Genomic DNA, 24,015 nt, shown 5'->3' on the forward strand with positions numbered 1-24,015 from the left:
GAAACAGCGGACGGCTACCATCAACTGCACAGGCATGGACCGACTGAAGTCGAAGCGGACGTCGCGGCGAGCACAGAACACGAGGCTTATAAACGAGGCAAGTGCTCTTCTCGCTAACGACTCTGCATCTTATGACCAGCTCAATTCCATATACGAGAGGCTGAAGGCTAACAACGACGAGCTTCAGAACTTGAACAACCAGATCGAGCAGCATATTCCCGACGAAGAGTTCGAGGCCGAGTATAACGCCGTCCTGGAATATGAAGACAATGCGACGCGAGCTCTCGCAGAGATTTTCAGTAAAAAAGGTCGCATGCTACAGTCGTCGACACTAACCGAAGGAACGGTCGCCCAAACGGTCGCAGCACCATTAGACGGAACTGGAGTCAGATTGCCTAAACTGACAATAGCTCCTTTCTCTGGAGACCTATGCAAGTGGACGGAATTCTGGGAACAGTTCGACCACATTGTTCACAGTAATGTCCGAATCACTGCAACAGAGAAGTTTCATTACCTACGACTGTATCTGAAAGGAGATGCTGCGTCAGTAATTGCGGGACTTCCGACGACTGAGAGTTGCTACAACGACGCCATCATCATGCTACAGAAGCGCTTTGGTGACAAGACGCGCCTGGAACAAGAGTACTTTGCTAAACTACGGATGTTGACCCCTGTTCGTTCATCAAATGACACGAAAGCCCTACGCAACTTGTACGACCACGTTCTCGTCAATATCCGCGGACCCGATGCTCTGGGTGTGCACAAGTCATCCTTCTCATCTATGCTCTGCGACATTCTACTGCGTACTCTTCCACGGGACATAGTCGTTCAGTATCATCGGTCGTGTGCCGTCCAGGTGGCATGTGACTCGAGAAGTGATGCTACACCCGTGGGACTGGATGGTCTGCTCAACTTCCTGGGCATTGAGCTGCAAAGCTTAGAGAAGAACGATTTCAATGACGCTGGAAGACGAGAAAACGGAACAATGCCCGCGGCAAGTCATTTGACGTATTCTCGCCGTGGGAAACCTACGTCATCTGTGCTTCACAGCAACGCGGCAAGGGAACCAAAAACGGACAACTGCGTCTTCTGCTCGTCCAGTCAACACAAACCTGAATTGTGCACATCTGAGTTACCACTGACGCAGAAAAAATAACTACTGTCCAATGACAAGAGGTGTTTCCGCTGCACCACCAAAGGATATCGGGCACGGGACTGCAAAAGGAAGATCTCCTGCTCGAGATGCCAAGCGCGACACGCTACAAGCATGTGTCATCCAGACAGGTGTTCGCGGAAGACAGACTATGTCAACAAGAACGACGGAAAAACTACGACAGTCTGCGCATCACTTGGAAAACGACCACCAAATGAAGGTTCCATCGCTTGCGTCTTTCTCCAGACTTTCCGAGCATGTGCCATAAATGATGACACGGTCGCTACATACTAGGAGTTTTTGATGGCGGCAGTCAGAGGACCTTCATAACTGAAGCCTTGTCCAAGCACCTTCAGCTGAAAAGTGTGGGAACTACTCGGATAGCACTCAACACTTTCGCGAGTGCATCAGACCAAGAGGCTAAGAGGCGTCGGGTCGTCGAACTGCGACTGCGGAGTCAGTTTTCCGACCAGGAGATATAGAGATCCCACACTCTGCCAGGACATCGAAGAGACAACAATGGACGCAGCCTTCGTCGCTTCTTTTAAGAAGCTTGGAAAGGATGTCGCCGATGAGCTGATACACCTGTCATAACGAACAATGGTATCAGTGTACTGATCGGTTCCGATTAGATGTGGAAAATATTGACCGGCGAAGTTTCAAGATGCGAAGAACGAATCCTTGATTGCACTGAACTCCAAGTTTGGATGGGCCTTCCAGGGGAGCACATCGCACTTGATGTCTCAAACAACAGCTACACGAATGATGGTGGCGTGCTCGAAGTTCAAGCTACCGATTCCGAAGAGTTTCTGCGTTCCTTTTGGGAACTTTAGAACATAAGAATTACAGACACGATAGGCAAGCTTCCTGAAACGAGCAAGACCATGATACAATTTGAGAAAACCATCACCTTTCTCAACGGAAGATATGAAGTGGCCCTCCCTTGGAAGGATGGATTCGAGCTTGCAAGGAACAGGCAAGTCGCCATTACTCGACTAGAAAAGCTTGTCAACCGTCTCAGCGCCAAGAAGGGACTGTTCGAAACGTATGACTGTACCATAAGAGAGTACTTGCGGGCAGGACAAGCTGAAGTCGTCAGTTACGCACCTTCTGACGTGACAAAAATATATTATATGCCGCACAAGGAAGTCATACGTGAACAAGCGCTGACCACGAAAATTCGAGTGGTGTTTGACGCTTCGTCACATGCCAAAGGATGCAAGTCACTTAACGACTGCCTTGAAAAAGGTGACAACTTGTATCAAGACCTCGTGCAAGTTTTGCTACGCTTCAGAACGCACCGGTGGCAATGATCGCAGACATCGAAAAGGCATTCCTTCAGATTTCGATACGGGAAGAAGACAGAGATGCTTTCCGCTTTCTCTGGTTCGAAGAAGGAGATTTATGCAAGGCCAAGTTACAAGAGTGGAGGATGACACGAGTACCTTTCGGAGCCACGTGTAGCCCATTCTTGCTCACACCATTCTTTACCACGTCAAAAGAGCAACGGATGCCATGGCACAAAAAGCATAAACTCTTGCTGAGTTTTTCTACGTAGACGACTTGGTCACTGGTACCCATTCAGAAGAGGAGGCCGTTAAACTTTGCCGAGAAGCGCAAACAATAATGAAATCGGCAGGCACGACACTGCGCAAGTGGACAACGAATTCAGAAAATTTGATGCGAACTCTTGAACGTCAGCAAGAGTAATAACGAAATGGTCGTCCTTCACGAAACATCCGTCAAGTTCCTGGGTCTGGTGTGGTATTCTGCAATAGACGAATTCAGCTTTTCGGTTGAAAATTTACTCAGATTTATGGCAGCACAGAGGGACACAAATAGATTTGTCTTGCATGCAGCATCAAGAACATTTGACCCATTGGGACTTGTCGGGTCATATACCATTGCCATACGAATATTATTTCAGATAAACTTTGCTAAAACGGCTGCTTGGGCGAGTTGGTTCATGATCAAGATAGATTTACCAGCGCAAAAAAGACAGGGCATTTAGGAAGGACACACACATAGCGCTGCACTCACAACTGATTTATTACTTCGAACGCAGGGCCTTTTTGTAGGCACGCGTCGAAGCAACAGAAAGATAACATCGAGAAAAGAAACGGGGGAACCACGTGACACTGCTTGCCGAAAAGACAATCTACCGACGGTAACCGCGCAGTCGAAAAATTGTTACGCTACAAAGTACGCCCCCGATATGAAAGAAGTGACACTATAATTGATCTTAAAACCAACCGGCAAGCCAGAAAAGCCAAGGCAGCCACACAAGAAAGATAAAAAGGTATAAAACGTTAAAAACTAAAATGAATATAAGAAATGTGTAGAGCACATGGTAAAAACTATTGTGTAAAGGACAGGGTAAAAACTATTAAATAGCGAGCAAATTGTTAGAGAGATTTTAGAGGCAGCCGAAATCGAGAGGCTGGGTGACAAATGTGTCAGCAGGCCTTGCATTTCCCTCTCAAATAAGGAAGTCAGGTACCTACGGCGCTTACCTTTTTAATAGTTTTTTACCCTGTCCTTTACACAATAGTTTTTACCATGTGCTCTACACATTTCTTATATTTCATTTTAGTTTTAACGTTTTATACCTTTTTTTATCTTTCTTGTGTGGCTGCCTTGGCTTATCTGGCTTGCCGGTTGGTTTTAAGATCAATTATAGTGTCACTTCTTTCATATCGGGGGCGTACTTTGTAGCGTAACAATTTTTCGACTGCGCGGTTACCGTCGGTAGATTGTCTTTTCGGCAAGCAGTGTCACGTGGTTCCCACCGTTTCTTTTCTCGATGTTATCTTTCTGTTGCTTCGACGCGTGCCTACAAAAGGCCCTGCGTTCGAAGTAATAAATCAGTGTGAGTGCAGCGCTATGTGTATGTGTCCTTCCTAAATGTCCTGTCTTTTTTCGCTGGTAAATCTATCTTGATTATTTCAGAAGCTGTGGAAACAAGGGATCAGCTGGGATGAAGTACTACCTAATGACCTGCAAAAGGAATGGCATGATTGGGTCATCCAGCTACCCCAACTGAAAGCCGTTGCTGTTCCCCGCTATCTGTGTGGCGGAGGCAGGATGCACAACGTGCTTCAAGTACATGTCTTCTGTGACGCCAGTCCAGCAGCATACGGAGCAGCAATACGTCGTGCCAAGTCCTGAAAAGCCGACGTTGTTCATTGCAAAGTCACGTGTAGCACCCATTAATTAAGGAGACGACGCTGCCGCGATTAGAGCTTTGGGCTCAAGAATGTTGGCCTACGTAAGGAGTGGCTTGAAAAGTGTTCAAATTGACTACACGATGTGGACGGATTCAGTGATCGTGTTGTCATGGATAAAAGGTGACGCCACGAAATGGAAGCAGTTCGTAGCCAACAGAGTCAATGAAATCAGGTGCAAAACAGATCCATCAAAGTGGAGATACTGCCCTGGGACGGACAACCCTCTGACCTGCTCACGCGTGGTGTGACGCTCGAGAAACTGCTGTGCAACTCTAAATGGTGGCATGGTCCTGAGTGGCTACACAGACCTATGTCCGAATGGCCGCTACAGTTCAACGAACCAGACATATAGGAAGCCACACAAGGTGAAGTCGCGGTAGTACACGTCGCAGTAGTAAAGCGCTTCTCAAGTCCAATCATCGACATTCAACGGCATAGCAGGCTTCAGCGCCTACTCAGAGTCACTGCCTTGGTGTTCAGATTTAACGACCGCTGCAGGAAGAGGACAGATCAAACTGGACATCTCCTGGCAACAGAAATCTCGAACGCTGAACGGCATTGGATCAAGCGTACTCAAGAACAAGGCTTTCCTACAGAGATCACCGGTTTGTCGAAGGGCCAACCAGTAGAGTTCACATCACGAATCGCTGAGCTGCGCCCTTACCTAGACACAGACGGGGTTCTTCGGGTTGGAGGACGCTTATCGCTATGCATTCCACGCAAGACATTAAGCACCCGATCATACTGCCGTCAAGCCACCACTTTTCGGCCCTTTTGGCAAACAGAGCCCATCATCAAGTCCTACATGGAGGCGTTAGAGACACGCTTACCCAGCTTCGAGAACGCTACTGGATTTGCAGAGCTCGCACTTTGGTGAAGAGAGTGTTGCACGACTGCAACGTATGTAAGCGCTTCAGTGTGGGCCCAGGAGCTGAGACTGCTCCAATGGCAAGCCATCGACTGTCACCGACGAATCCGTTCGAGGTGGTAGGAGTCGACTTCGCCGGCCCCCTTTATGCCCGCACGGAAACAGGCGACACGAAGTGTTACATTGCACTTTTCACGTGCGCCGCATCAAGAGCCGTACACCTCGAACTCGTTTCGAAAATGACATCCGAGGCTTTCCTACTGTGCCTACGGCGATTCATAGCTAGATGAGGAATACCTAGCGTGATCGCACGAACCTTTCGCAAGTCATCGGCAGACATGAGACGACTACACCGAATGGTCTCTGAAGAGGAAGTAGCTGGTCACCTCAGCGCCAACGGCATTTCGTGGAAGTTTATAGCGCCAAATGCCCCTTGGTGGGGTGGATGGTGGGAGCGCCTCATACGATCAGTGAAGCTTCCTCTGCGAAAAATTATCGGAAAAGCTCGTCTAAACATTGAGGAAATATCGTCAGTGCTGGCTGAGGTCGAAGGAGTCATAAACTCTAGGCCTTTGACTTTCATCGAGGCAGATGCTGGAGAACCTTGTACGTTGACGCCAGTTGAACTTCTCCTTGGACGAAGGTTGACTTCTATTCCGTATGCGACCGTCGATGAAGTCGCCGGTAGTTCCAAACCAGCAGATGCCATACGCAGACACACCTATAGAAAGCTACTAGTTGAAAAATTTTGGAAGCGGTGGCAAAAGGAATACCTGTTGCAACTACGATCTGCGCACTGTACTGACACCAGATCAACCAAAGCAGTGAAACAACGGGACGTCGTGCTCGTGCATGCTGACAACGCGCCACGCCAGCTATGGAAGCTTGCAAGGGTCATGGAAGTGTACCATAGTGCCGACGGCCTCATTCGTTCCTGCAAGATCAAGTTGCAAGGAGGTCTTCTTGTGATCAGGCCGATACAGACTCTACCCGCTTGAATTGCGTACCTAACTTTGGCGTGGCCGGGAATGTTGATTATTTGCACGTTCCGGGCTGGGTCAAGGAACCGAGGAAGAAGAAGAGCGCGAGAGCACGAGCGGCGGGGACGCTCAGAACTGAAAGCAGAGCGCTTCCACACGCAGCTCAAATAAATGTATATTTTACTTGTGCCTTTATGACGGAGTTCAGTCTGATCGCAGTGTCTGGATCGCCATCGTTTAAACACTATATCTAGCATAGCTACCAGTGTTGCTATAATTCTTAGAATCTCATTTGCATATAGGTCAATGTCAAAGCGTGAAAAGTCATACCTAAATCCACGAGCTCCTTCAAATCACTGGTGTGTGAAAGCAAAGGAACCCCATCTAACATTCTTCAGACGCTATAACGAAGCACACGCGAGATAAACTTTGATAACCACACTAAAGTGGCGCCAAAATTTTCGCATAGGCGCCCACGCATTAGGTACACGCGCAGGACAGTGGCTAAGAGCAAGTGTCCTGGCAGTACACAGCTAAAAAAAAGAAAACGAAAGGTCAGCTTGGCGTAGACGTTTGCACTTGTACTTTTCGAGATGGCTCGAGCGCCATCAAGTGACTCTGCTCCACCACTTTAGGGACGCGCTGACATCATCACTTGCCCTCGCTGGAGGCTCTGGCAGAAGATAAAAGAATGTCGCTGCCTTTAGTGTTATTCAGGTGTCTTAGTGGCGTAGTATTAGCTTGAGAAGTGTAGTACAGCCTTTGTTAATTGTTTTACACGGTGTGTACTGATGGATATTATATCTTAAGAACCGATACATTTTTATCGTATCCGACATACAGATACTGATACACATGGGAGACTATCGCGATGCAGATACAAGATACTCAAAGAGTATCTGAAATATTATCTAAGATACATGTATCGTTGATACTGCCCAGCACTGACAGTTGCGAGATACCAACTGCGCATAAATTCTCATGATTTGGACCCAGCAAGCACCCACTACACGTATATAAGGCAATGTGTGCATACGAGCACCGAAGCTTGGGCGAGCTTGTATGACATGATGGAATAACTTCACAGCGCTGAAAAACAGACAGACGGAAAAGAGCAGAAGCGCTGATTTGAAACTGAATTTCATACAAAAAACAGTTGATCCTTCCATCATAGGAATCCGTAAAACACGAAAGTAAAACGTGTCCTTGACAAATAGTCGTATGTTTGTTGTAATCGATATAGCACAGCTTGGACAATGTCTATTGTAGTTTGGCAGCTATAGCACCGTTGAGTGGACGCACCCACGTTGACGCTTGGTGGCACATCTCCATCCCGGAGACTAACGTCAATGATGAATGATTAAACAAACCTTTGTGGTAGCTGTAGGAGTTAACGGCGAGAGCGTAATCAGGAAAGCGGTGTCACAGCCAGAAGAGTGCCGCTCATTGGACGCAGAACATTGGCTAAGGTCGCCATTTTTATTAAACACCACGACCGGACTAGAGGGAAACGCAACGCGCGTCGTGTCTCACCTCTAGCCCAGCCATGATTTTTCTTGGGGCGAGCGCGGGGAACGCGGTGTTACAGCCAGACGAGGCAGGGCAGGCCAAGGCAGGCGCGCGTCGCAATGCTATTTTAATATGGATGGATGCTATGAGTGAGGCCGAGGCATGGGCTAATATCGCCACCTCGCGGTGTGTTAAGGCGTTCACAAAATTGCACTTCTATAGAAAACCGCGAATGGGACGGACGCGTAGCAACGACGCGTTGAAGGAGTTCATCGCGGAGGCCACGACCATGATGCATTCACTTTACCGCTCCCAGACGCTAGCACCACCCCGCCGGCCAAATGCACTGCGAGAGGAATGTGTCAGATAAAAAAAGGCGCGTTTGTGAAGCCTCCACAGTGTGTGATCGTGGTGCAGTGGACAGCGTGCCCGGCCTCTGTTGTCGCAGATCGAGAGGTCGCGGGCTCGACTTCCGGTGATGTAACTTTTTTCGTTACCATGTGATCGCATGATTCATTTCATGTCATTTTCCTGACAGATATAGGTCGCTGAATTCTTGGTGGACCCCGGCATAAAGCGCTTTCGTGTTAAAAAGACCGAAAACAAGAACCACATTGGACGCCGCACATGTGCGCACACTTGCGCATACGGCTCACAAATCACCCATAAATAACATCAACAAAGTCACTGTGATATGACGCACGACTTTTGCAATATATAATGTATTATTCTGCACACTCAGTGAAGGTTGGGTCACACATGCCTCGCGTTTCATTTTTATTTTAAAGGCTTCCACAATTTCCCGTGTTAGTTGATTATCGCATCTGAAAATAAAAGTGTCATATAGCGCAGGTCCACATCCGCAATCACGGCAGTGTAGTGCAAGGTGGGAATAGGCCGTTCTATAGGCCGACGGAATACTGAATAGGCCGACGGAAAACTGCATTGCTGCGTCACCTACCATGACGTGGCGGGTGTTAGGCTATCGGCCGTGGCCTCCGCGATTAGATCCGGCAACGACACTTTGTCTAAACGCGCCGTCGCTAGTCGCCGAGGCCGATAGCCTCGATACCGGCCGCGTGACGGTAGGTGACGCAGCAATGCAGTGTTCCGTTAAAGGACTTTAGTGTTCCGTCGCTCCGCCGACGCGCTGCAGATCCTGCAAAATTTTGTGGCTGACAGTACGTTTTGCGGGCTCGTTAGTGTCAAGGGGCTTCTGTAAAACTGGACACATAGCCATTACCCACATTTTTCAAGCAGTGTGAAATTTCGTGCTTATAAGGAGCACAAAGGGACATTTCTCGAGCGGCTCATTCGCTTGCTTGCTTTCGCCTTCACCTTGGCCAACTTTTGAGCCTTCTGAGCAGCAGAGGGAATCACAAAACTAGGATATCCTGCGCCTCGTAACTTGCGCACTGGTTATGGACGCTGTGTGGTATGAGATCCTCGCAGGACCTGTTTACAGCGGAGCGAATACACGACAAAGCAATGCCATTTTCACAAGCTTGGAATCACTGGAACTAAAAGTCAGCATACCTTTCACGGACCAGGATAAAGAACTCCATCATATGCGAGAGTCATGGAATATATTTGCACATCTAGGTACTGAATTCTGTTATCTGGTGGCATTTCAAAGGAAAAGTTCAGTCCTAGACTTTGTCTACAAAATAGCTTAAAGACATTCACGGCACTGCAGTTGAAGTTGTCGCTGTTAACAAAGACCAGGTAATCGTCTACGTAGCGCGCTATCTTTGTGGCAAGGCCACATATTTGCTTTTGTAAGGCCTGGTCGACGCAACCCAGGAAAATACTGCTCCGAACAGGCGCTACTCGCGACCCAATGCACACTCTGATTTGTGCATGGACCTTGTCTTCCCAGCAAATGAAAGTCGAACGAATGTAAAAAAGTCAGCACTTTCTATGTAGCTTGAAAGTTTATTGGTGCTGTGGTTGTTATTAATGATGATGCTGAGTTATGGCTGAGCCCTTCATAATGGGCGGGCAGCTGCGAACCGCCCACTCGCCTCGCAGTTCACTGGTGTGACAAGTGGTGTGATTGCACGCTTTGAAGGGCAATATTACAGCTGTGGTATTGCACCTGCCACGCTATATTACACTTTCAAACGGGACATCTCGCCTTACAGTGACGCCTTTATAGGTTAGGTTAACAGCGAAGCCCTTCTTAGTCGAGACTTTCATGTCCAGGGTTGTGGTAGCGGTGATCACGTGGCCCCGCAGTGTGGCGAGAGCGAGGCTCGGTAGGAAGGGGAGGGCTGCGTGTGATGCGAGAGGCGAGGGATTTCGTGCGCGTGCTGCGAGAGGCGAGGGCGGAGGATGCCGAGTGGTGGACCTCCGAGAAACGCACCAAGGTGGGTTGCGGTGAGGCACAGTGGAGTGTAAAATAGTGCTCCAGATTCAGTGTTCACGAGTTCTCGTTCTCCCGATGAAGAAGCTGCCCGACGTGAGCGTGAGCGAGAGCTGACGTGAGAACGGGCGTGTCGTCGCTGAGCCAACCGCAATGTTCGCGCAAGAAAGGCCGAGGTTAAGTGCCAACGAACGGAAGACTTCAAAAACACAAAAGTACTTATAGCCTGAAGAAGGACGGGCATAAGCTTCGCTGTTTCGACAGTGTTCGCGAAGTGGAGCTGGCTGGATTTTAGATGCGAAGTATCTTATGGCGGAGTTCAATCCGGTGGTGGTAGTGGTGGTGTGTGCAGCGTGACCACCCTTACTGCGCATGCGCATACCCTCTCCACACCTCCTCTCCACTCCCCCTCACCATTCCTCCTGTCCTCTCCCCCTTTCTCCTTCCCTCTCCACTCACTCTCTCCCACTCCCTTTCCCCTCCCCACTTCGCTTGTCGCCGTTCCCTCTCCCATATCCGTCTCCACTTCGCCTCACCCCTCCCTTTCCGCCCTTCCTCTGAAACGCAGGCTAGACATGCCGAAATTCTCTCCTGCACAACGCCGCGATGAGCACCAGCGCATGCGCGTCCCCTCCCCTCTCTCTCTTTTCCAACGCTGCCCCCCTCTCGCACGCCTGTCGACCGCGTTGCCCGCTCGCCCTGTGAGAATTAACGACCAGGCTAGAAGGAAGAAAAGACGCACGTAGCGTTCCTCTTCGCCCTCCACGACGCGAGGTCGGTAGCATGCCCAATGAACGCCAACGAAACGCGATCGTGCAAGTGCTCCGGCTTCGCATCGCTCACGGTCCCCACCGGCACCGGCAGCTGCGGCGCACATTATCACCACCAAAATTGGGCTGCAGTTGTGCGCTCAGAGCTGCATAAGCTGTGGAATATCAAGAGAGGAACAAAAAAGTCACAGTTTCACAGCGCGTCGGAACGTAATTCTGAATGGCTTTGTGTGTGTGTGTGTGTGTGTGTGTGTGTGTGTAATATAATATATATATATTATATATATATATACACACACATATACGGGCCCGGACGGCGACCGTAAAAACCAGCCGAGAGTGTCCATATAATTGCTATCCCAATAAAAGTTTAGCATATGGCAGCCGCCAGCATGCGGCTTTCTGTACAGGAAACAACACTGACCGCTTGTTTTTAGCGCTTACAAATAAATGGCCACACATAAGTGAAAAAAATGTTCTTGATGTACTTGTAAACGACGGCATGTTAAGGAAGTCGTTCTTACCGGTTTCGAAGGTTGGCAATTTTCATGGGTGCAATATGTTGCGGTGCTGCCATGCAGGAGCCGTGCACATGCCGTCATCTGATGAGAACGACCCAAGTAAGAAGTGTGGTCATTGAGAGCGCATTCCATCTGTTTCTCGTGCCCAGTTAGCGCCTCGTGCTCGGCTCGATTGCCGAGAACCACCACTAAACGGCAACCTGGCGGCAATGATCACAGCTCAGAGCTTTGCTTCCGGCGCAAGCCATACTACTCCTTCGCGGCGGCGAGACGTCTTGGCATTCTTGGCGTTGCTCACCACGCTAGCATACGTCATCGTGTCGCCCCACAGCATTGACCGCTTATGACTATCCTCGGACCCCGTATATACTCGAGGTCTCTGATGGCTGTTGCTATAGGCTATTGAAAGTTCGCAGCAAGTATAAGGCTAAAAAAATCTGTCTGGTTCATCGGGCCTTCTGCATTAGAAAAGAAAATGAGAACTGAATCAGCACTGCCTGTATCGTGCTGTCGCAAAAAGAAACATATTTATTTTTCCAAAACGTACTGTACCATACTGTAGTGTGACTCAGGCACGCGCCACATTCGCTGTTGCAGCATCTGTTGACGTATGTTAACTACCTATAAAAATCGTTCCTTCTGTGTAACAAACTCAGTTGAACAGCATGGCTCTGCTGTCCCTTTTTTCTTTCCGCGTCTTCATGTTTCTGTTTCTTTATTCCTATGTTACTTAATTCCTGGAAATGTATCTAACTTCGATGAGGAAATGCGCGAAATGCGCCGAATAGAAAAGAAGTCTTGCATATTTCTGCTCATTTTTTCATATAACCGTGCAGTGTCGGTGTAGTCACAGTACCTACACTTTCTGAGCAGCACCCTACTGCACTTTCACGGCACTCTGTAGAATTAGTTCAGAGTACAGCGTAGCTGAAGAGACTCATGACATAGGCTTGCGTTTTTGCGGTGGATTTTACACCGTAGCTCAGGAGCAGCACATTTTCTTGCTGTATTTGATCGTGCCGTGAGTGTCTCCTGCTCGACGTTCTTCTATTTGGCTTTGAGTAAGAAACGTCAGCATTATAGTTGAAGCTTCTCCTGCACTCGCTACTTTGTAAGCACAGGCGTCCCGCATGCTGTCGGTAGCAGACCACATTGCGCCACAGTATGAGTCACGGTATGGATACATAAATATTTGCTGTTTTGGTATTCTCGTTTACTGGATAGCTATGATAAGCATGTGAGGTGCATGTTCGTTGCCAAAACTGTTGTCAGAAAACACTAGTAAAATATTACCGACGATTAAGATACTGCCTTGCGAATTCTGCGCAGCTTCGTGTTGGGGCAACGCCAGCAGCGTTTGAAGTTTTGGCTATCCTCAGTTGTAGCAATGTAACATTAGTTACATATTGCCAAAGAAACTGCCAGCGCTCGAGTGCTGTGCATTGCAGGTGTCGCGAACCAAACGAAACGCCGACTGCGCTCGAGTGCTACGCACACAACTCTCTACATCGCATATGTCGCGAAACAAGCGAAACGCCATCGGCAACGCTCAACTGCTGCTCACACCACTCTGACCATTGCAGGCTTCGCGAAACAAGCGAAACGCCGACAGCCCCGATACGATAGGCGAAGCCAGCCGCAGTGCACGAGGAACCTGTTAAGCAGCATATTCGTATTGCAAAGCGCAGAACTGAAATGACAAGCGCGGGACAGAGAGTAAGATACACAAGCGCTAGCTCTTGTGTGTGTGTTACTCCCTGTGTCGTCCTTCTCATTTCAGTTATACGCTTTACAATATGAATATGTCGCATACAATGCCAAATACCTACCCTCTTAAGCAGCTTCGCCTGCTGACCTCAAAGGCAGAAGCCCCGCGAGTTTCTTTATTGACAACCTTGAAGAAAAGTCGCCATAAAAAAGAATGACGTCCTGCTGGTCTCGATTCTATGGATAAAGATGTGGCTGCAACTGAAGAACGTGAGCACAACCAGCTTTAACATCTTCCGGAAACGATTGCCAAAATTAACGCAAGCATATTACACCTGAACTGCAGCTGCGATTCGAATTGTGTGATAATGTTCAGATGTCGCTTGTCCTTCCGATTTGAGCAAAACTGTCAAAATTATCGATATCTGTGGACGTCTTCGCCGCTGACTTTCCAGTATGCGGCAACAAAACATGGCGTCTTATGCGTCTGTTCAGCTCCAAAAATTGAATTTCGCACTTGACTTACACAAAATGGAATGTTTTTGGATACGTGGCTGAGACTCGAGGAGTACTGCTTGGCACCTCATTTTGCACACCACGTTTTTCTTAATGCGACTTTAAACTATAATTGGCAGTGTAAAGGTAATCGAAAGTGCTCCGCATCCAAGGCGCTCTGCACTCATCGGCATTAGAAATCTCATATCCCGCGAACTCATTTTACATTTTCTTAGGGTCAAGTTCGGACTGCGACTCAGGAATGCGACTTCATCATCACGTAAGAGAAAATTGCGAAAATGACTGTAATCTGCGCTTCAATCGAAGCAACTGTGATTTGAGCACATTCATGCGGTACATATTTTATTGTCACCACAAGGGCATTATTATAGTCATTTTAAGAAAAATTAAGCAAGACGCGTTAAGAGAGATACATTTGGTTTTTTTAACTTTGTTAACCTACATGAAATGGTTGCTGGAGTCAAGAATTTATCGTTGAATAACCGTAATGCAAATTTGGAATTGTTCATGTTGTATTTAATAACACTCTTGCCAAAAGGCTTTTGAACTTATTTATGTAAATAAGAATGTCGCTGTCCTCAGGCGCTCGTGGCTACATTTGGCTACTTTTACTGCCATCGGCATAAATTTGCCTACTTTTTAGCTAGACTTTCCCATTTTCTAGCTATTTATTCTCATTTTCACCTGACAGCCCTGAAAACGGGTATTACGCGCACATGTTGGTCACATCCGTTCGTACTTTGCAAGCATAGGTAGAAGCGTAGCGTACGGGCTAAGATATTCGCCTTCTGAGCGTGAGGGCGCAGTTTAAACTCAATCACTAGAGTTAAAACTTACTTTCATCAAGTTCTTGAGACCGGCGATCCTCTTATGTAGCAGACAAAACGGACACTTTTCTCGTTGAATAATAATATCTGGGGTTTTAACGTCCCAAAACCACGGTATGATTATGGCAGACGCCGTAGTGAAAGACTCCGGCAATTTTGACCACCTGGGGTTCTTTAAAGTCCACCGAAATCTAGGTACACGGGTCTTAAACCTTTTCGCCTCCATCGCGAATGCAGCCGCCGCGGCCGGGATTCGATCCCGCGACCTTCGGGTCAGCAGTCGAGCGCCCTACCACTAGACCACCGTGGCTCGTTCAGTAAGCATCGAAATACTTGCGCTTTTAAATTACTGTTGTCTACTTAACTATATGTATCTTTTGAAGGCAGCATGCTTACTGATGACACAGAGCCACTTTTCACTTGAAGACAATGCTCACTGGTGACTTCATACGATTCGATGACTAGACCAGGAAATGGAGGTAAAAAGGCGGTTTCTACGATATGTTACTGCTTTCAACAGTTATAGTTACAAAGCAAGATATTATGTCCTATGTCCGTGCCAACTGGATGAGAAACCTCATACCGCTTACTAATTCACCTTTTTCGTTGAAATATGGCATTTTTTGCCTTGGCATGCATAAGATTTAAAGTATCTGCGAAGCCTCAGTACGCGCAACTGACAGCAATTTAAAGTACTCCGAAAATATTCCAGAGCTTCCCGCAAGTCGCACGTGGCATACGGAAAAAGATGCACGAGGCGTACGAAGCATCGCGCTGTAAGTTTTACAACAATCAAAACGAAGTATCTTCCCGGAACCAGCAATAGTGCACCACTGCTGCGTAGTTCATTGGCAGCAATATTTATTCGGTGGATCACAGTGCCTCATTATCTCTTAAAGGGGTCATGAAGCACCAATTGGGCTTGTTGAAAAAACACAACCTGCGGAAAGCTGACACGGCTATGAACTGCTCTGCAAAATATTACAGTCGTGCGCGCCGCGTAAAGGCCACAAGCGGAGCGCGTAGTTGCCGTTTCCTCAGGCGCCCTCTTTTCAAAGAGAGGCCGGTTCTCACTCTTGTCAGTGGGCGGGGCGTCTGCACGTTGACGTCGCGGAGACATAGCATGCTTATTGGCCGATAGCCGCATGAGATGCGCTTCTTGCCACGGGCTGCTGCCACTTGCCCGCGCCGCACTCCTCAGTCTGCTAACTTTGCACGGTAGCCGCACTCGCGCATGCGAATCACAGCGGGAGAGCGATCGCGTTTCATGACGCGCGCTGACGTAACTTCTTACCCCCGTTCCATCCCTCCCTGTCTAGCTTCCAGTGCGCTCGTCGGCACGAGAAAAGAGAGAAAGCGCTGAGAGCTTGCACCAAATCCCCGTAACTCCGCTGATTCTTCACGGACTCGAGAAATTTTTGCGGCAATTGATTCGGGAGGCAGTAAACTAGAGCACTGCACGGGCCGTGATTTCCGGCCCGGGCCCGGCCGGGCCCGGACCTCGTTCAAGTTTACCCGCCCGAGCCCGGCCGGTGATTCAATACGCGACCCGAGCCCGGCCCGAACCGAGAAAAAATTTCGCCTACCCGGCCCGGCCCGGCCCGACGGCAGATCAGGCCCGACAGAGGCCCGAGAGCCAATAATATAGGTGGTGTTGCCAGAACGTAGAACCTACAGCAAGGGTTTTAAGTAGCAAATATCTACTCTTGTTGGCGAATATTTCGCTAACAATCTACTTTAACCTACGGTAATTTCGTGTAAAAAGGGACTCATTGGAAAGAGTTGAGTGGAAATACTGGGTGCAATGAACTTTTGTTCGGCAATGGTATACTATAACTTTTTTTTTCTTGCTAATGCAATACGGATCATCAAGAGCGTTTTGTAGCAGATATTGTAGCACGGAAAGTGATTTGCAGCATGAGTTCAGTTTCGATAAGAATTGCAATAAAAAGAGAGGAGACAGAGAACACAACACCTTATTGCGCTTTACTGAAACAAAAACATGCTCTAACGACAAAGCCAATCGAGCACCCTTTCAGATATGTAACACCTGTCTTCAGCATGGCGGCACCTTGCCACAGCAAGATGGAGGAAGAAAGCCAAGTTTATCACCTTGCTGTATGTACACTAATCTAGATAAAAAGAACAAACCATGTGCACCACGTGTACTTTTAGAAATACGTATAGGCAGCCGAAAGGGCGAAAAAATATTTGTGGTAGCATTCTTTTCATATATCATATGTATTTCATATATCACCAGGGCTATATAGAGTCCACAAGTCTTTTGTGGCATATTTTATAGTTTATTTATTCACGTGTTATTGTTCAAAAAATCAAACTATCTAGAGACTCCGGCTTTAAGCACGCCATCTACCGTTGTATCACATATCCTGTCGCGCTAAAGTTTCTTGCACTGCATGCGCTAGCCGCAGGGGTGCACATCTGCCTTGCGAAATGTGAAGGCGTCGGCAGTCGTTCTTAACTTCCACCACTGGAGCAAATTTAGGATGTCTTTGTGGACATCTGCAGAATGAATGTAGCTGTGCAGCTTATCCCTTCATTTCTATCGTTCCCGAACGTCGTCACACTCTTCAGTATCACTTATAATACTCCTCTTTGAGCGCCTCTGCTTGAAGTTTTCAGCAGTGTATGTTATGCACGGCTTGCACTGCGCTCTTCTTTCTTCCGTATCATAATACTCTATGCCTTCTTAACGATGTTGTACTGGTAGAAGGTGACCCTGCACTACGCGGGTAGGACTGGCAAGAGGTGGACGAAGCTATTTCGATCTATTTTTGGTGTTCGTTACAGTCTGGTAATAAAGGCGCGAGTCAGCTTCTCGACGCTTACTCATTGGATGCCTATGGTTCGAGGTGAAGGGACATCACCCGGCACGGAATTCGTAATTGTCTTTTTTTCAAGCCTGATATTTCGTCAAGCGAATACATTTCGCCTCACGCCTTATGCTGTTTGAACCTATGCCATTCCTGCACATTCCAACGGTGTTGTGGCAGTGTCATATAGTTCTCACACTATACCTGTATAGCGCAGAGGACCCAAACACGCGCCCCGTGGGCCTGTCCCTAAAGGCCCGCGGCCCGCACATGACTGTCTTCGTCCGAATTTTTCATTTTCTTTATAAGTATGTACTTAAGCTACACAGCCATGAGAAGTCTGAAGCTTTTCTGTCGTGAGGCATCCCCTGCGGCCACCGTGTGTTGATACGTAACCGTGAAACAAAACTCTATATTTCAAAATCGGCGTCCTGATTTTAGTCATGTTGAAGATAGGTATTGATATGTTGTTGGAATTCTGCCGCCAAATACCCTTCAAACGACCTATATGTGACATATGGGAAAGCTCTTCTTAAATGGCAACGTTAGCTGACATTTGGTATGACCTAGCTACTCTAACCCCCCCCCCCCTCCCCGCGCTTTTAAGCTGCATTACTGTCCTGGCCCTTGCCGGAGTAAATTTTCGTGAATGCGGCCCATTAACTGAGGTGGGTTTGAGACACCTGATATAGAGAAAAAAGGCGAAAGTGCAAATATTAACAAATTGGGCACATCAAGCAGGCTGTGCACGTCCATATCGCGTCACATGACCACTCGGGGCCGTGACGAAGCCGCGGAAAAAGAATGTCTCTGTATAGGAATTCTATGTAACGAGATTGTGTGCAGTCCTTTCGTTTTAGTGGAGGGCTGGAAACTTCAAAAACGTTTCCTCGCTATGGGCTCTATAATCGCTTTGCGATAAGTTACACGTGTATATTTATTATATCACATTTATTACTGTGATTACAGAATAACATTTGGGATATAAAATCATAACGAATGCAAATAAAGCACGGAATAACGACATGCTAATTATATAAGCGCCTGGTATATCTTCTTTTAGCTCGCCCGTTTAAGATAAATCAAGTAGCCCCATATGCAAAGAGCAAAAGAAGTTCAGTACTTGTCTCTAATAAAATTCTCTAAACAGCTTGCCCCACATAAAAAAGCGTTTTTTTCGAGAGAAAATGTCAAACATATATGTACGTATGCACAACGTATGTGGAAAAATATGAAGGGGCACTAGAAAGAAAAACAATTTCTCTATTATCAGTAAATTACTCTTTAGCAATTCCTAAATCACCACGTTCGCCGGGACAAGAGTCTTGGTAAGTGAGAAAACGCGCAAAAGGGTAAATGCGGGTGGCGACGCCCGCTTTAAGTTCGCGTAGCAGACATCGTGACATCTTATATTCTGACGGCGTCTAATGGGGTCTACGTAGTTCCTAATCACTAAAAATGAAGTACGTTGACCTCTGAGGGGGCCATAGACTTAACATACCAAGTTTCAGCAAATTTTATAGAGCCAATGTCCCCAAATACGACAAACACAGTTTGAAATCCGTGGTGTCAGGCTCGGATATTTCGGCGCGAAATTTTAAAAAATAGAATTTTGGCCTTGATTTTCTCGTCTGATAATAAAATTACCATGGTGAAATGTATGAGATTCGAGTTCTTAGACGTCACTTTATCAGTCTAAACCGATTCAGTGCTTCACTATAGTGTCTATTTAAGAACCCAGCAAAGTCCAAGCCCGGCCCGACCCGAGCCCGCGACCTCAAACCCGGGCCCGGACCTAAGCCCGGAGCTTCAGGCCCGAGCCCGGCCCGGGCCCGCCGTGAGAACTACTTTACCCGGCCCGGCCCACGGGCCGGCCGGGCCGGGCCCGGGTTTTCGGGTAGGCCCGAGCCCGTGCAGTGCTCTACAGTAAACTCCGATACTAAGGAGATTAGATCATTACTTGAAAAAGTGGTTCATGACCCCTTTAACCTCAATTCGCTAAGGCATTCACCTGCCTTGCACAGTTGTCTGAAATACAGGCAGCAATATTTCGTTCATGAAAACGGCACAATCAAGCTACAAATCATTCCGCGCATGTACGCTGGGATAACACATGTAATGAAAAAGCGCCCCGAGCGCAAATGAACTTTCGAGCTAAAGGATGTTTGGTTTCTTCACCAAACCTCTGAATGACTTCTCGACTGTACGCTCAAAAGAAAGAAACTTGCAGCCATTGTGGCTCACAAACAAAGATGCTAAACACAAGAAAAAAGCATGGCTGATCCCTCCGTCATTAGAACTGGTATGACACGAAAGTGAAACGGGTCTTCACAGTGGTAGCAGAGCGTTTATTGTGCATTGATATATAAAGCTTGTAGAATATCTATTTGTGTTTGGCAGCTATAGTACCGTCAAACAAAACGAAGGACGCATGAAACGAACGAACGATTATGCGGAGTACGAGTGCCAGCTAACAACTGTTACAGTTGTTACTTTTTCGTGTTTCAGCAGCGTACTCCTTTCGCGAACGCGGCCGCTGCAGTCAGTGAAGTGACCTTCGTGCGCTCTGTAGCTTCAACACAGCCTTTGCGGTGAACGCACAAGACGTACAACACCCCCGTCCCCCTCTACACAAGATCGCGAGCATCGCAACAAGCGGTGCGACGACCTTTAGAAAGCGCCCTTCACGCCATGTCGCTGGTGATAACGAGAGCGCGTTGAAGTGGCACCGAGCTCCAAGTACCGCCAGTGGTAAATGGTGTATAGAAATAGCTCGTCGTTAGTGCGCCTTGGAACTACACTATGTGGCCGAGTTATTTAGCGCTGAGCGCTTTGGAGCAAGCGATCGTGAGTTCGATTAGCAGTGCGGGAACTTTTTATTTTATTTTATTTCTTTATCATCTGTTTATGTACATTTTACAACGTCGTATCCGTGGCGGAAATGCGTCAGTGAAGTCTGGTGGGCCCCGGCATAAAACACTTTCGTGTTAAAATTCTGATTATTGAACTGGGTGTATGTTTTTATGGGGCGTATACTTACTGATATAAAGCGTGAGAGCCGCAGCAAGAAAGGTGAAGGCGGTAATCTTGAACGAAAGCATCTCAAACTACAAAGCACAAAGTTGCCTTCCCGGCAACAAGCTGTTCTAATCAGCCGGTGTTTTCATACAGCTGCAGTGACGTCACACTATATTGTTGCCCTTCTTAGAGAAGTCGTCAGACGCGATCACAATAATGCACGATGTCATCCTTGCTTTGCTAGAAGCGGGCCAAATGCTTTATTTTTCATAAATAATGTGTATAAAGCATGCGGCTGTCATTTCAGTGGACGAATCAATCGCCCTTGTTTTTCTCACAAATTTCAGCTGCTGCTGCTCAAATTTCATGGAATGGATGCCCCTTGTAGCTAACGCGAACGCCGACGACTGAACTTTACATACGCTCACGTTTTCATTGTCAATGGTTATATATTGGCACGCGCACTCTTTTTTGTATTTCTATGTAACCGATAGCCACACATATAGCCACTGCCTTTCGCAAACCGCGCCCGAATGTCTGGGAAGCTTTCATATTATCTTAGAATCTTCTGATAGGCCTGAGCGCGCAAACGCGAACAATTGAGTATGTTCTGGCACTAGCGCAGCCCCAGCGATAAGACTGGAATGTTCGATACCACATGCATAAATGCCGATGCGTCTAGCCGCAGATCAGATTATCGACGGCCGACGCTCTGTTCACCGCTATCAGCGTACAGCGTGCATTGCTGTAGTTTGAGTTTCCATTTCCAGGGCACAGGTTCCTCCAAATGAAGAGTTTTATCGTGAACATGCCAGCTGCTGCCTTCCTCAACGTCACGAACACGTGACATCTGGCGGAAGTGCTGTTCGTTCATGTTGCGGGCGCCCCCGTCAAGCCGTGAACCCAGTGCAAGTCGCAAAGAAGAAATCAGCCGCAGGAAATGAGGTCTAGCCCCAGAGTACGGGCTACTGCCCGGTAAGACCCAGAAGACAAACGCCATGAACAAGGCGGGGGCAACGATGGCAGCCCCTGTGCCACCGACCGCGGCAGTCGGGCTACAACGCAGGGAGCCGCCCACCTTCGTCGGATCATCATTTAAAGACCCGGAAAGCTGGCTTGAACCGTATGACCGCGTCGCCCTTCATTACCTGGACCTGTGAGCACACTCTACGGCACGTCGACTTCGCCTTGGAAGAGGCGCTCTTGAGTCCGCCCTGACCCGCGGAAGAAAGCCGACATCGCTACACGCCGACAGAGCACGCCGACAAGAAGGCTGTGCGTCGATTTCTCTGCCTGTGCGCCTATTACAGGAGTTTTGTCAAAGACTTTGGAAGCATCGCCAAGCCACTCACTAAACTGACCAAGACCGACGGCGAGTTGTGAAAAACGGCACAGGTCTAGCAGCGTAGAACTCAGCGCCGTCCCTGTGCAGAAGACTGACGGAGTGGAAAGGGTAATCAGCTATGCTAGCCGGTCGCAATGCAAGGCGGAAGCCAACTATTCCACAACATAAAGGGAGTGTCTTGCCGTCATATGGGCTACGTCAAAGTTTCACTCATACCTCTACGGCAGGCCCTTCAAAGTTGTGAGAGAACACCACGTTTTGTGTTGGCTGTCTAACATCAAAGACCCTTCAGGTTGCCTCGCACGATGGAGTCTCAGACTTGAATTCGACATTACCGTTGCTTACAAGTCTGGACACAAGCACTTTGACGCCGACTGCTTGTCCCGCGCACCAGTTCATTCGGCGTTGTATAACGATCTCGACGAAGACGGCCTCTTGGGTCGCATAAGTGCCAACGACTTCGCCGAACAACAGCGAAGCGACCCAGAACTGAGAAGTCTGGCACAATACTTCGAAGGCAGGACCACTGTTGTACCCAAGGTATTCAGGCGAGGGTTGGCGTCACTTTCTTGCAGAATGACGTCCTCGTAAGAAGAACTTCTCGCCAGCCCGAGCCAACTAGCTTGTCGCTATACCTTCGGCACTGCGACCAGAAATATTGCAGGCCCTGCACGACGACACCCGATGGCTGTCCACCTCGGTTTTTTCAGCACACGCGCGAGGATCCGAGAAAAGTACTTCTGACCACGTCTTACCGCTGACGTCGCTCGTTGCGTGAGGATATGCCGGAACTGTCATCGACGCAAGACACCGCCGACAGGGCCAGCGGGATTTCTTCAGCCAATCCATCCACTTCGTAACCCTTTCAGCCAATCCGGATGGTGTTGCTGAAGCCTTCTTGGACGTCGTCCGGCAACAAGTGGATCGTCGTAACCATGGACTCTTTCACCCGCTACGCCGAAACAGGGCTCTGCCAAGGAAAGTGACGCCGAGGTAACAAAGATCTTCGTTCAGAACATTGTCATTCGTCATGGCGTCCCAGAGGTCCTCATCACCGACAGAGGTACGGCCCTTACTGCTGACCTAACCCAGACGATCTTGGGATACAGCCAGGCAAGCCACCACCATACCACCGCCTACCACCCATAGACCATGGCCTCACCAAGGACCGAAAGAAGACCATCGCCGACATGCTGGCCATGTAAGTACTCGACGTTGAACGCAAGGCATGGGACGCCATCCTTCCGTACATAACACTCGCTTACAACATTGCAGTGCAAGAAACAACGCATATGACGCCGTTCAAGCTAGTTTACGGAAGGAGCCCTCGACCACGCTCGACGCCATGCTGCCGACGATCACTGACGAGGACAACCTGGACATTGCCCTCTACTTTCAGTGCACCGAAGAATCCCGACAGCTCGCACGCCTACGCATGAAGAATCAGCAGACGACCGACAGCAGCCGTTACAATCTTCGGCCACGCTTCGTGCAATACCAGCCCGGCAACCGTGTCTGGGTCTGGACACCGATACGCCGAAGTGTACTCAGCGAAAAACGACTCCGGTGATACTTCGGCCCAATGTTGGCGCTCTGGAACGCGGTTTTCCCGGATGGTATTACGAAAGTTGCCCATGCCATGCGCCTTAAACCACTTTATACGCCTTAGCTAACCGGAGAACTGTACTTTTTGCTTTCTTTATTGTTATTCGTTGCGTATGCATATTTTCCCCTTCTGTATTCTGGTTTTAGCATCAAGACGATGATTCTTCAGGAAGGGGGGCGTTGCCACGTACACTCATGTTGTATTTCTATCAACCTAGCCGTGACACGTATAGCCACTGCCTTTAGAAAACCGCGCCCAAATGTCGAGAAACCATTCAGATTATTTGGGTATCTTGTGATGGGCCTGAGTGCGCAAACGTGAACAGGTCAGTTGATCTGTAAGTAGCGCGCAGCCACCAGCGACGAGACTTGAATGTTCGATGCCATATCTATAAATGGCGGCGCGCTTAGCCGCAAATTAGATTATCGATGGCCGACGCACTCCTCGCGGCTATTAGAGTACAGAGTGTATTGCTGTAGTTTGAGTTTTTATTTCCGGGGCACAGGTTCGCTCAAATAAAGAGTTTCATCTTGAACACGCCGACTGCTGCCTTCGTCAACGTCGCTACCACGTCACAATATCATATTACTTAGATGGCGGGAAGTATACAGGGTGTTGCAGAAAAAAGCGCGATGTATTAAAAATTAAGCATAGACGCTACGCGTCTCCATTGAGTGCAGTATTGTTCTCAGCCATATACAGTACGTCAGAATATTGTTTCCAATCCGCAAAGCTCAGAATTAACGCAGATTGCCTAATGAACTTTTAA

The 24,015-nt window shown here is 48.2% G+C and overlaps 1 protein-coding gene across 1 annotated transcript; it reads left to right on the forward strand.

Annotated features, from left to right (window-relative positions):
* Positions 1-34: 34 nt before the first annotated feature.
* On the forward strand, positions 35-22,845 carry LOC119378379 (uncharacterized). Its single transcript, XM_037647543.1, has 2 exons — positions 35-994; positions 22,750-22,845. The coding sequence occupies exons 1-2, from the start codon at positions 35-37 to the stop codon at positions 22,843-22,845; spliced, it is 1,056 nt and encodes a 351-aa protein (XP_037503471.1).
* The last annotated feature ends 1,170 nt before the right edge of the window (positions 22,846-24,015 follow it).

This window comes from Rhipicephalus sanguineus, unplaced genomic scaffold (assembly GCF_013339695.2).
Source record: "Rhipicephalus sanguineus isolate Rsan-2018 unplaced genomic scaffold, BIME_Rsan_1.4 Seq811, whole genome shotgun sequence".
NCBI lineage: Eukaryota > Metazoa > Arthropoda > Arachnida > Ixodida > Ixodidae > Rhipicephalus > Rhipicephalus sanguineus.